The sequence below is a fragment of the Rousettus aegyptiacus genome, unplaced genomic scaffold (assembly GCF_014176215.1).
Source record: "Rousettus aegyptiacus isolate mRouAeg1 unplaced genomic scaffold, mRouAeg1.p scaffold_m13_p_1, whole genome shotgun sequence".
Lineage (NCBI taxonomy): Eukaryota > Metazoa > Chordata > Mammalia > Chiroptera > Pteropodidae > Rousettus > Rousettus aegyptiacus.
Window position 1 is genome coordinate 123,464,390 of NW_023416284.1, and position 14,854 is coordinate 123,479,243.

General features: G+C 32.2%; 1 protein-coding gene and 1 pseudogene across 2 annotated transcripts in view; both read right to left on the bottom strand.

Annotated features, from left to right (window-relative positions):
* Positions 1 to 14,854, bottom strand: part of LOC107517039 (pleckstrin homology domain interacting protein) — a 112,077-nt gene that overhangs the window by 31,940 nt on the left and 65,283 nt on the right. For both annotated transcript variants that reach the window (XM_016157348.2, XM_036219642.1), the window contains exons 20-24: positions 11,429 to 11,546; positions 8,388 to 8,528; positions 5,878 to 5,954; positions 3,517 to 3,748; positions 621 to 740 (exon numbers count right to left, since the gene is read on the bottom strand). In XM_016157348.2, the coding sequence (XP_016012834.2) occupies positions 621 to 740; positions 3,517 to 3,748; positions 5,878 to 5,954; positions 8,388 to 8,528; positions 11,429 to 11,546 (688 nt within the window). The remainder of the gene's footprint in view (positions 1 to 620; positions 741 to 3,516; positions 3,749 to 5,877; positions 5,955 to 8,387; positions 8,529 to 11,428; positions 11,547 to 14,854) is intronic.
* On the bottom strand, positions 8,806 to 11,422 carry LOC118601712 (annotated as a pseudogene).

Genomic DNA, 14,854 nt, shown 5'->3' on the forward strand with positions numbered 1-14,854 from the left:
CACCAGATAACCCTACCTCTTAACATTTATGCATAAAATAAGGAGACATGAAGCCCTGAGTGGGAAATTTTTATCTAAGATCTTGTATTTTCATTTCATAGTCCAAAGTACATAGTCCAAATAATGGCCAATCATTTTAAAAATAAAATATTTCTTATTCTAAGATAATAGAATTTTTAAAGATCTAATAAATTATAAACATTATAAGTAAATAAAATTTAGAAATAAAATTAAATGAAAATTAAATAATGAATTTCATTTTCTTTAACATGCTATATATTTAAATCTCAAGCTAAGAAAATTAATATATTTTAATTTAAAAAAAAGGAACTGGAAACAAAATCCTCTTACAAAAAATACAAACTAGTTTTCACAACGGCATCAAAATTTCCATTCTCTTACAACATTTAGATTTGCAACTGCAATATTTACAGTAGCCTCAAAAGATGATCATTAGCGCTTTTGTCCTAATTATACTCTTTCCATAAATAGCCACAAATATCTAGAATGAGTTACTTTTTGAAACTGCTGCAATCTTCTAGAGTTCTGTTTCAAGAGCTACAAAAATGTTTAAAGTTACTTGAAACAAATAAAGGATGTTTCTAAAAGTTTAAAAATACCTCATCACCCATCTGTGGTACAAATGGACATCTTCGAGGAAGAGTATCTGTAATCCATGTTGAAGGTAACCATTCTTCTAATGTCAGTCCATTTTCTGTTAGTTCTCCTACAGCCAACCTCTAAGAGTTTAGAACATTTAAAGTAATATTATCATAAAGCATTCGTCTATCAATCTGCCCCTTAAAATAACTATAAAGGCGGTTAAATAAAAGGGGAAGAGCAGCAACAGTAGTATAGTTATTTGATCTCTCCAAATCATTGCATTAAAAAAAGAACCAGATAAAACAAAACCTGAGATAATATTCAGAACAAAACTAAGTGACAAGATATTCCCATTATCACAAAATATAAACTTTGTGTAATCTCTCTTCCTCTCAAAATTCTCAATTTCATAAACATTCCATGTAACGAACCAAGGCATGTTTGAATATTTTTTTTAAAAATCCTCATCATAAAGTGTTAGGTAAGAATTAAATAAGATATTCTCATATAGGCTGAGTAGTGCAAGAAACAGAAGATTGCCTGTTTCCATGGCTGGTCATTATTCTTTTACATAGCCCAAGAATGCTCTTCTCCCCTTTTTAAAGCAGCCATTTCACACTCTTGGCTCACAATTATCTTCTAATAAAACAAAATTTTTCTTCAGAATTATCGCAAAATATTGGTAAGTCAGGTCCCTTTTTAACTTTTGTGAATAAATATAAAACCAAGCCTCTGAGAAAAAGTTTTTTAACTTTGATAGTCACTAAGAAGTGGCTACCATGGTCTGGAGGTTGTTACCTTGGACTTAGGAAAAATAGACTAAGGCCTTTGAAACCTAATATTATTTATAAGCAGAGAAACTTCATGCAACTGATTAAAAATGTTTTGGTTCAGTGTTTATACATAAGACTTCTAAATTTTGTTCTCGTCTTTTTAAAAAAGAATGCAGTTATCATTGATTAATCCAAGTTCACCAAAAGAAGCAAGGCCATAATGGGATATCACTGAATACTACTATTCCAGCAGGTACTGCTATAGTTGTTACTCGATATTCATTTTCCTCTTCATTAACCATACCTTGCCATTTCTTAGTAAACACATCAGGAGCACTCTCTTTTTGGAGGGTAAAGGAGAGGGAAAAGGACTCTGGCATTTATTACATGTGACACAGGTCTACTGGAGAATTTTGGTCATAGGAGCGAAAAGATGTGACTTATATTTTAAAAGGATCACTGTAGATGCATCAGAGCAGTGATTTGCAAATTACTGCCCATAGTCCAAGCATAGCCTGCTATCTGCTTTTTATTGGAACACAGTCATACCCACTCATTTATTTTGTCTATGGCTGCTTTCCAGCTACAATGGTAGAGTAGCTGTCTCCCTACAGAAAAAGTTTGTGGATCTTGGCCTTAGAGAATAGACACTAGGGGAAAAAAGAAGCAGCAGAAAGTCAGGTGGAAGCCTTTACAGTAATAAAAGTGAGACTTCATAGTAACTCACACTACTGTAACAAACAGAAGTGATTAAAACAGTGAAGTGCTGAACATATTTAGAAGAACCATAATAATTCCCTGAGAATGTATAATATGAGAGAAAAAGAGGAATTAAGGATGATACCAAGGTTTTGGTGTGAACAACTAAAATGTGTCATTGTTGAGATGAAAAAGATTGATTACTATATCTTTAGTCTGTGGATAATTTGATACATATTAGAGAAAGTAAAAGATAAATATTATGGAAATAAGATCTACCAGCTTTTATGGAGTTGGAACTCTTTAAAAATAAGAGCTGTTTAATTTTTGCTATAAAGTAAATGAAATATGAGGGGCATGTTTTCTATTCCCCCAAAAATGATAAATGAGATGAATATCTGGTTAAACAAAAATGAAGATTTTTTTTTAAAAACCTCTGCCATTTCTAAATTTAAAATATAAAGCTGTCATTTGTAGAACTAAATGCTACGAAGATGTACAGGGTCTTTATCCCCAAAAAACTTTGAAAAATTTTAATACATTTGTCTTATGTGTTTATTTTATCTGTATCAGTTGAGCTCTTATTTGTTTCAGCTTTATAATTACAAATTACTTTAATTTAAATTCCAAGGCTTCTATTCTTCTTGTCACCTCCTTTGCCACACATTTGCCCAGTTTTTCCCTTCTGCCTTGTCGGTGGTAAATGTAGGTGGACCCATTATTTTATGTGGTAGAATGGTTAAAGAAAACTGAGTTAGCCATGTATGGTACACTTTTTTTCATCTCAAGACAATTTTGATGAACTTTTCAGGTCTGTAGTGTTATGTCTTTGTGAGAACATAATAATTCTTTTGCCCCAAGAGTGCGGTTTACTTCACGTAGTACCCCTTGATTTGATTAGCATCCATAAACCTAATACCCTGGACTTTTCATTTAGTTTCAGTAATAACAGTAAGATTGTTAAAAGGCAAAAGCAATTAAAAGACTAATAAGCTGTGTTTTATAACATTATTTTTTAACATATATGAATCAATAAATCCCACCAGATTATCAAGAAAAATCTGCTGTTACATGACTGAATGCTCAACATTTAAAATATAATTTTACAAGTAAATACTCACACGTTAAACAAATAAACTAAATATGTTTTGGTATACAGTAAGTCCTCACTTAACGTCATCAATATGCTTGTTCTCCAACTTATAACACAGTTGAAACAACGTTGAGACAAAACCAATTTAACACTGGCTAATTAATAGGAATGAGTTAAACTCCTACAGCACCTCATCAATGTTACATCAAAAGGATGTTGAAACATTATATGAAGACCCACTGTACTCTATTTTACTACTATGTACTGCTGAGTGTTCATATTCATCAACTGCGCTTTTAAAATGTGTGCTTTGTTTTTACATAAAAGTGTATATTTTAAAAAATTAACCTTTTGTTTTCTTTCTTTGGGCTTCTTTTTCTTTGGTGATACTGGTCCATCTTTCTCTTCATTTACTTTTTTCCTTTCCTTTTTAATCTGTTTTTGCTTCCGTTTTTCAGACTCTTCTTCTTCATCTGAACTGCTTTCTGCTTTCTTGGTTTTATGCTTAGGAATTTTCTTTGGTGGCTGCAGATTAATTCCTGCATCTGCTGTCCAGTCAGAATAATCACTGGAGTAGTCACTAGAAGGAAAAAAGAGATTAAAATAATACACACACACGATATACTTCAAGATTTTGTTTTATAAAAATGTAAAGAAAAACAGTAATAAAGAAGAATGGCAGAATACTACATACTAAATGAACCAAAAATATTTCCCTTTTGACTAATCATCTTCTAGTTTCTTAAAATTCAGTAGGCTTAATTACCTCAAAAAAATTTTAAAGATAAATAAGACCATACCTTTAATTGAAATTCAAGTACCTGCTACCATTTTAACAAAAAATTGGTAACTGAGTGCTGCATATGTTCGAAATGTGCTGCATATGTTCAAAATATTATAGGGCTTACAAAAATAATAAGCATAGTCACCTTCCTCAATTCCAGCAATAGTTAGAAAGATAGCCCTGGACAGCATAAGAGGTATCAACATTGAGGAGAGGTAGGAGCTCTTGACAGGGGTTAATTCCCATGGTAGACCACCGGTGCCCTCATAGTAGCTGGATATTGAACTAGCAGGGTCAGAAATATTCCTACTCAGTGGAAAGGTTGTGCCTGTCAACTTTACTGAGCATTCACATATACCTTAGGTATTACCTAATGCTTCAAAGCATGCCGTCATTCAGAAAAATTCAGGCCTTAGTATTTTATGCCTCATTAACGATCATGTTTGCCATTTCTTTTCAGTTTACCTCCAACAAACCTATGTTTTACTTAATTAATGTTATTGCAAAATAATCAGTTATATTGTTTTAATTTTAATATATGAAAATATTAATTTTATAGTTTTGCAAATATATATAAATACCTTAAATCTAAACTATACTATGTTAAAATCAATAATTACTTTGCTTAGATTTAGTGACATATGACCTCACTTCTCTCCAAACATCCTGATAAATCCTAAAAGAACAGATTTTACTAGAGTTTTATTCCCTACCACCACCTCTTCCCCTGGCCCAAATGTCCTTTTTAAGCATTTACCTAGGTCTCCCCAAGAATAATAATTACAGGCAAGAATCAAATAATTAAGAGGTTTTCTAGTACAATTTCATAACTTCGTTTTCAAATTTTAAAATGATTTTTAAGAATTTAAAAAACATTTCAGACACTATTCTGGATGCACATAAATGCATGTGCAGAGCAAACATCTATCTAAGAATAGGCTATCCTCAACTTAATAGCATTTACTTACACTTATCCCAGTCACATACACTGTAAACAGCACCTGCCAAATATGGTTACTACTCTCTGGAGTATTCAAATCTTACAGAAAATCTGCTGCTGCCAGCAAAGACCTAACTAACAAATCCAAGAGTCCATGTTCTTTTACGACTGCCCTCAACTGCCGCCCTGTTTCAAATGAGGAAAACTACCAAACATAACCAAGGGCATTTGCATATCATTACTAAAAATAACAGTTGTAGAAATAGTAAAGCCCTTGAGTCTAACACTGATGTAAGAAATTCTTACTGCCTCCACCTCTTGGTTTCTTTGGCAATTTTTAAGAGCTACTGCTGCCTGGGAATGAGTGTAAAGGGCTAAACATAATTACCATTTCCAAAGGCTACACTTGTTGAAACTAAAACCTTCCAAGGTCAACTAAGAATATCAGCTCTGTAATAATATGAACTGCCAGAAAAAGGAGTTGAAGGAATCCTCGCTTACATGGTCTAATGGGTAAAGGATAATAGGAAAAAGAAAAGTTTATTCTCAGTGCTGGGAAAAGAATTATTAGCATTCAACGAATACCACATGAAATACATGACATGACATGACATGACAATTAATTCTTTAAGATCTCATTACTTTCAAAATTTAATGCTCAAATATTTCTCAAAACCAGTAATGAAACTAATTTCTGGTTCAGTGTTAAAAATGGTAACATTCAAAAGATAAAACACCAACTAGGAAGATAAAGTTAAAAGCATCTTTTTGCAGAGATAGTTGCAATATCCAAAGTTTTTTTCTACTAGAGAACATAAGTCAGAAAAGAAAATTTCCTAACTTTTAAACAACTACAAAAACTCTCTGAAGGAGCAAATTTAAACTCAAAAAGACTGAAATATATTGCTGGTAAAAAAGAACTTTCATCTTTTTTATATTGTATTTGGATTTTATATTGTATTTGGAGAAATAAAAATTGAATTACCTAGAACTGCCATCACTGTGCCATGCTCTCTCTTCTTCTTCAGAGGTTCCACCACTGACAGCAACAACTTCGCCTTCCTAAGAGATATTGAATACATATTTGATTGCACAATTTTACAAAATAATATTATATAAAATCAGTAATATCTAGTAGTACCAATCATATTATAACATTTAAATCAAAACCTAATTTAAACTAGTTGCTAAAAAGCAGGCCTTGTATTTTTATATAAAAATTGAATACATTTAAATTATTAAATTTGTCCAAAGATATAATACTTATGAATATTGGATTCTGAGCAAACTCTTGGATCAATAATATATTTTGTTTTCTAGAAGCCTCATAATATATTTTCCAGACTGGATGATATCAAATTCCATAGTTAACACTGCAAATCAATTTTTATTTCCTTGCCATTTTTTAAAATGTAAGCTTTCTTTTTTCATTAGCTGCTTTGACAAGCTTCAAATTAGGAACTTTTAATGTTATTATTAAAATAGCTTTATCATGCCAAAAAAAGAATATTCCAACTCTGGTTGATGATTTTTTTTATCCAAGTAGTAGAGGAGTAAAAACTACTCAAACATTCTCTCTTCAGTAAAATATTTACTGGTTAACATAGGATATTCCTGTTAAAGACACTTTCTTTATACAAATTGTTTTTAGTCACAATATCTTATATAACTTTTCCCTTGCTCAAATAAACATTATGCTTCAATAAAAATAGCAGCTCACATTAAATAAGCTTCTACTATGTCAGAAACTATTCTAAGTGCTTTGTATGCATCATTCCATTCAATCTAGACCAAACACCACTGGTGATTAAGGAGCAGTTATTAAAGAAACTAAAGCTTAAAAAGGTTAAAAGCAGCCCAATTAATAAGCATCTAAGCAATTAAGACTGTCTGAACCCAAGTCATTTTACTCCAAAGCTTAGACCACTCTCCACAAGATTGGTTCAGTGTTACTAGTTGGTAGGCACATTTAGATCATTTTCAAGAGGATAATGGGATGTATTCCCTTACTAATTAAATAGAATAGAATATTTTGGGAGAAAAGTTTTTTCCTTCTATTGTCTTAATAATTAAGAATGCATATTACATAAACTAATCCATAGTTTTGAAAACTAAGCAAACATTACAAGCTCAAAATCCAAGAGTAAATTTTATTAGCAAATTTAATTTCTATTCAATATAATTGAAAAACACATTAAACAAATGTGATTACTTCCATTCTTAGTATATTACTTCTTTAAACAGGAAAAAAACATACTTCTTCATTCTTAGTACGACATAGTTATAATATGAAGTACAAAATATTTAAACCAAAAAAATAGGATTCTTTCTTTTAAAATACTGTGCCCAAGGTGATGTTCTGTTCTCAATATACTCTCCTAGAAATTTAGAAATTTATTCAACAGCCCTAAAAGGACACTGAATCATAAACAAATGAATTTGAAGACAAATGAAGGATTTACCTAGAAATATGTTTCTAATAAGTTGATTCATGTTTAAAATATTTTATAGAAACATTAAAAGAATCATACTATAAATCTTTCAAAAAGAAAGAAAACATTTTATAAGACAAATAATTATCCACATGTATTTTATGTTTTGTATGTACATTTAAATTGTCATATGTCAAGTTTACTTAGTAGTGTATTTGGTCTTTTCACCAGATTGGACATATCATTTTGACCTGGCCATACTAGAAGCTAAAGTCACTGGAGACTAGCTTTTAAATTCCAGTTAGAATACTCAGTTTGATCTAATACTGCCCTGCCTATAGAGAATATACGCAGAGAATTCCCATATATGACTAACAGTGCAAAACACAATATGGCTTCAAAAATACATAGTGGTCAGTGTCTAAGATCATAGCATCTTTAACCTACTGTGAGGGAGTGGGGTGATAGGGAGAAGGGAGGAATGGGAGATGGTTGTTAAGTGCTGAATAAGATTGATATCTGATTGCAAACTGAATGCCTTTCTTGAAAGAATATTTAATTTAGTAGAACAGTGATATTTACAAAAATAATTATATATAAGGAATATTTTTTAAATACATTGAGAAAACTAAAGAGGTACAGTAATTAAAATTTCTAAATGTCTCTTGATTAGTTATAGTTACAGAGTAGAGCCTCATGATACCATTTAAAAAGCCTGGCTCTAAAGTAAAAAGAACCTGAGTTTAATCCCTCCTCTACCATTTAACAGTTAGGTACATGTGCTATCCAAGCATCTTAGAACATCAGATACCTCATATATATAAAATGGGAATAATTCACATGCGTTTGTTTTGTGCATTTAAAATTATGAATATGTGCGCCATGCCTGAACATACATAGTACGTCTTCAGCAAATGAAAGCTATCCCTCTACCATTACAAGACCTAGAAATACTATGTTTGAGACATCTATAAGTACATCAATAAATGTGAAGAATAAAAGTCATATTTAAAAAAAACAAAGTAAAAATGGGAACAAATTTATAAATGTGCTGAGATCTTACATCTGAGGAGCTAGTGCCATTTTCTATTTCTTCCGAAGGTCTAGGAGTCTCTTCCAATGCAGATCTCGTACGGTAACTATGTTGATTTGCCTGCTGCTTTTTGGATTCTCCAAGATCCAGGAAATGCTCATGAGCATGATTCTGGAAAAAAATAAATTAAATTTATTTACCATCTGCTTAAAAAGCACACATTTTACTTTAAATGTTATATATTTATAAATTATAAAAAACCCATTTAAGATATTACATAAGTGAACCAGATTATAGTTACCAAATCAAGTATTTTTACATTACACGGGTTTGTGATATACATGGAAATTTACTTGCTGATAGATCAGTTATAAAAAAATTTTTTAAGGGAGGGGAAAAAAATTTAAAAATAAAATGTAAAAAATAGTAATAATAATAAATCACTAGTAACAGCCTACATATTTCTCTTAATAAAAAATCCTATTATTAAAAAAACTTTTTTCTGATTAAGTGATATGGACTTAAGGATTCATAATAATAGATTGAGAAAACACTGAACTCTCTTATATCTACACCAAACCTACAGGACATATAAGAAAGAGAACCATAGGCTACAAGGCATATTAATAAGCAGGGACAAACTGGAAACAAAAATGGTGATCACAAAATGACGCTGCACTGAAGCTAGGATAAAGGGGGCTGGCTATCTCTCTTCTACTGCAGATGAATGTGGGATAAGTCTTCTGCAGCAGATGAGAACACAACGAGCATCAAAAAAACTGATAAAGTCCAACATGGTAACAAAGATAAACTCAGCAAATGTAAGAATTTACACCTAAAAAAAAAAAAAGACATAAAAAATAAAGGGAAAATAAAAAAGATTACTTTCAAAAAGAGTGGGATTGACATCAGATTTATACATATATCACATAATAAATCATAAAATAAAAAAGAGTATTATCTTTAAAGTATTCACAGAAAATAACTTTGAACCTATAATTAATTATATCCTCACTTCCCCCCCCTATTCATTAACCTTTGTTTTAATGGGCCTTAAAACACCGTGACAGATTTTTAGTCAAGCAGTTCCCATTAAAAAGTACTGATTTAAAAACTAACTTAAAACTGTCACACACACAAAAACAAATGGTCCACAAAACATCCTCCTTTATTTTAAGGTTTTATGCTGCATTGTTATCATTAACCAGTTTTTTACTATTACATTTAAATGGTCAATTGAGACAACAGTTCTGAGATGGTTCTTCCACCATTGCTTAAGGTGGGGTGGCAGGTATTAGGATAATAATCATTTAGCTTTCTAAGCTTTCTGAGCTAACTTGATTTCATCAGCACCAGCACAGCTTTCTCATCCACTGCTTTGATTACTAATTACACCCAAAATGAATATCCATCTCATGTCACAAACAGCAAAATGACTCAGAGGAGGAAAATCAGAGAAGCTCTCAATACATATGGGCTCGCCAAGAACCATACAATAATGGCATCTTCCAGCTTCTTCCCAGAATGGCAAATAATCTTCAACTCAGTAAACTTGCAAACGACATTAGCTGTGTGACAATCCAGCATAGCTGCATAGCCAGCACTAATTTGGCTTATGGCTTAGAATAATCACCTGATCCATGAAGCCACCCGCTTCCATTGGTGGGTTACTTTTGTTGTCACGAGGCATGTTACCACCACAAGCACCTTTGACAAACACATTCTTGACACTGAAGCCCACACTATTCCCCAAAAGAGCTTCACTCAAAGCTTCATGGTGCATTTCAAAAGACTTTCAGTTGTAAAAGTGACTAGGCCCAAGGTGAGCACCATGCCGGGTTTGAGAACACCAGTTCTTGGCCTACTTGGGACAGCACCCTCAACACACACGGGCTTGCCAGGAACCATACCAACAGCAGCAGCATCGCCAGATTTCAAAAATCTGGGACCATCTTCCAGCTTCTTCCCAGAATAGCAAACGATCATCTTCAGCTCAGAAAACTTGCAAGCAACGTTAGTTGTGTGACAATCCAGCACAGCTGCATAGCCAGCACAGCTGTATAGCCAACCCTGATTATAAGGCTCTCAAGCTAATATGAGTTAAAAAAATAAATAAAAGAATGAATAATTGTGACTCCTTGATACTCAAGGAGGTAAGTATGTACCTCTCTCAGATTATGGAATGGCTAAATGAAATTCACTGGATCCAAGAGTTTTTATAGAGTAGGATGACAGATAAACCAACAGGCAAACTAGTAGAGACAATTAACTTCTTTTAATGTAGAAAATTAAGACCTATTATTTACAGCAGCATATCTGACTTGATTATCTACAATAACAATTAGGTGCAAAATAGTGCCTACTTTACATGCATATATATACAATATATATATATACACACACGTATATATGTGTGTGTATATATATATACATATATATGTATATATATGGCATAAAACCAAAAACCTGTTTTAGAGTATGCAACCAATAGCAGAACTAAAAAAGATCTTGCTTTTAATTTATTAAATTCTAATAGACATATAAAAATTGGCATTCATAAAAAAGGCAGGCTAGTAGGCAGGAAACGAATGATTTCACTCATATGGGATATAAAACTGAAAACAACAAATAAACATAACAAACAGAGACTCATGGACACAAACAGTGGATGAATGGTTACCAGAGGGAAGGGGGGAGGGGGAAAGTAGATTGGAGTAAAAGGGGTCAAATACTTGGTGATGAAAGGGAATTGAACTTTGGGTAGTAAATACACAATACAATATATATATGACAAACTGTTGAATTGTATAGTTGAAATTTATTTGATTTCATTAACCAATGTCACCCTAATAATTTTAATCAAAAAAACTTTAATGGTTGTATTTCAACCATTTGTTTTATCTATTTCAACAGATAATACAAAGAGATAAACAAGAATTAATTATATTAATTTTACTTCATTAAAATATCCTACTTATAATAATATCAACATCTTTAATTATAAAAAGATCTTAGAATGGTTACTATACTTATGAAGTAAATATTACACACCCAAAGTAATGACTATTTACCTTTGAGACTGTGGGTATTTTATTCTCTTTTGGAGCAGTGAAGTGTTTTCTTTTCTCTTCTGACCTATAAGTCTTTATTTCTTCTTCTCCCTTTGCAGTTCTCCATTCTTCTTGCCTACTATAAGAGAATTAAAAGCCACATGTTAATATAGAATTTTTACAAATGATTTCCCACCCAAATGGATGTTAGATGTCAGAGAGAATACTATTTCTGATGTTTTCTTTTCAGATGGATGCATGTGACAAAAATTTCTGAGTTTAAATTCATAAATTATGTGCTGTGGACATTTGGCATTAAGTGACAGGAACAATGGAAAGACAGACTTTGACTACTTGAACTTGATACAACTATCTCTGCTCTGGTCTTTGGTAAATCAAGTATAGATTCTGGGAACATGGTTATTCCTGAGGTAATTGTTCCAAGGGTTAGAAATCAGGTTTATTTTTTGAAAAACCTTGTCAGGGTAAGGCTTATTTAATAATCTTGTATGCTATACCTTTAAAAAGAAAAAAACAAAAATGAGGCACAACAGAACTAATAGAACTCCAAAAACCCTGAGAACTATATTCTATCGAGTGAAAGGCAGGTCAGGCTTTCCATTACTGAAAACACTTTAACTCTATCCGAGAATCAAGCTGAAACTGAGCAATAAAAAGTTGAGGAACATTAATTGTGAATTGTAATTTGATGAAACCTGACCTCAAGAACAAGAGAGTTTTATTTTTTACTTTAATTCTTTACAATTTTCAAGGTTTTGAATAAGAAAGGTATTTAATCATTGAACTATAATTTTTCCCTGGAAATTTCAGCTGGGAGTTAACATTCAAATTTGGAACAGCTTTATAAGGTTATTTCATTACTAGAGTATATGTTAATGTCATTTTAATCAGCTGTAAAATTTCTATTGCACCTGGTCATAATGCTGACTGAAAAATGAGTTAATTTACATCTTATGAAAAGAATGGCCTTGATTTATTTTTAACAAGTTTTTTAAAATTAAACTTTTTATTGCTATAACTGTAGATTCATACAGCCTTAAGAGATAATAGAAATTCCTTGTATGCTTTAACCAGTTTCCCCCAATGGTAATATCTTGCAAAACTATAGTACAATGTTACAACCTGGATGTTGACATTGATACAACCCACCAATATTCAGAACTCTCCAGTCTTCTATGTGTGTGTATGTGTATTTAGTTCTACTCAAGTTTATCACATGTGTAGGTTTATGTATCCATCTAGTCAGATACAGAACATTTCCGTCAAGACAAAGATCTCTTGTGGTGTCCTTTTAATTATCATGCTCATCTTTCTCTCCTCCTTCTCAGTCTCTCCTACTCACAACATCTAACAATAGCTAATATGTTCTCACCTCTATCCTTTTGTCATTTCAAGAATAGTCCATAAATGGATTTCACTATGTAACCTTTGATATAATTTCTTACTGAGCATAATTTCCTCAAGAGTATTCAAGTGGATGTATTAATAGGTTGCTCCTCTTTATTATAGCAGAGTAGTATTCAGTGTTGTGGATATAACACAGTTTGTTTAACCACGGATCCACTGAAGACCACCTGGGTTGTTGCTAGAATGTGGCTATTACAAATAAAGTTGCTGTATATTAGTGTACTGGTTTTTGTATGAACGAAGTTTTCATTTCTTTGGGATAAATTCCCAAGATAGGAATCAGTGGTAACTGCATATTTAGGTTTTTAAGAAAGTATAAAACTATTTTCCACATTGGCTGCACCATTTTTACATTCCCACCAACAATATATATGAGTGATCCCGTTTCTCCACACCCGCCACAGCATTTGGTGCTGTCACTATATTTTAGCTATTCTGACAGAAATACAGAAATTATTCTATTGGCATTTTAATTTGCACTTACCTAATGGCTAATGATGTTGAATATCTTTTCATGTGCCTATTTGCCACTTGTATATCCTCTTTGATAAAATGTCTGTTCATGTCTTTTGTCCATTTTCTGAGTGGATTGTTTTGTTTTGTTTACTGCTGAGTTGAAAGTTCTCTATACATCTATAGATATTAGTTATTGTTGACTATGTGATTGGATTTAATTTTAATTAATGTATTAGTCTGACCCATTGAAGAGTCTTATAGGGGCAAATTTTGAACAACCTACATCAAGGGGTATATCTCAGGAAGATTCTCAGAGAAAGAGTGCTAAGAGTTAAAGGAAAAGCTCCAGGAAAGTCGAATATCCTTTGAAGTAATGACCATAGCCCTGCTTGACCATAAGCTCAATGGTTAAGCACCTCCAAAAAGAGATTAAAAGGTAAAGGATATTTAGAGAAAAACAAGTATTCCCTGTCCTCATGTTTCCTTCCATGAGCAGGGACCTCTACCACCAACTAGCAATCCACTCCTCACCTCTTTTCACCTCTTACTCATTTTTCTCCAGGGGAGAAGTGAACTAAGTCTGAAAGGGGAATAAACCACTTAGTAATGTATATACTCTGCTCTGCATTTTAAAGAAGTAAACCAGCTGCTTCCCCATGGGGAGAAATACTGTAGCCCAGTGTTACCATTGTTTTGAGGTTTAGTATTAGGAAGCACACTTCCGTGCAGGTAGAAGCCACATTCTTCATAGCTATATCAATAATAATAAGTCTGATTTCTTATCTCTTATCTTTTTGTTTTCAATTACTTCGAAATTAGTGTGAAAAAGACAAACGTCATTTTTTGCACCCCATTCAAACCTTAACATTAGAATTAAAAAAGTGTACAGGATTCCAATTAAAAATAGATTGAGAGTTAATTTTTATTAAGGACATCTGGGTATATTTGTCATAAGATAAAGTTATTGTTCAAATTTACACTTTAGGGATGTACATTTAATCCTAAATCCTAAGCAAATCTGAAATATTGTCCAATCATAAGCATAATCTACTTAAACATTCAGAATCAAAAATATTAAATTATAGATGCTCCTCAACTTACGGTAGGATTACATCCTGATAAATCCACGGTAAGTTGAAAATATCATTAAGTGAAAACTGCATTTAATACACCTAAACTACAAAACATCATAGCTTAACCTAGCCTACCTTATTGTGCTCAGAACACAATTAAAAAAAAAAAGTTTGTAACACAGTACACTATAGAGTATTGCCTGATGGGGAGCTGCAGCTTGCTGCCACTGCCCAGCTAGCATCATGCAGAAGTATCGTACCACACGTCCTTAGCCCAAGAAAAGATCAAGATTCTAAGTATGGTTTCTACTGAATGCAAATCACCATCATAAAGTCCCAAAATTTTTAAGTCAGGGACTGTTTGTATATTATTACCATTATCTTTGAGTTTAAGAAACTAGGAAATCCTAAAATCAAATTCATATTTTGACCTTCATATTTTTTTATTATAGTATATAGTATTAGTTGGGTTCAGAAGGACCACATTCAT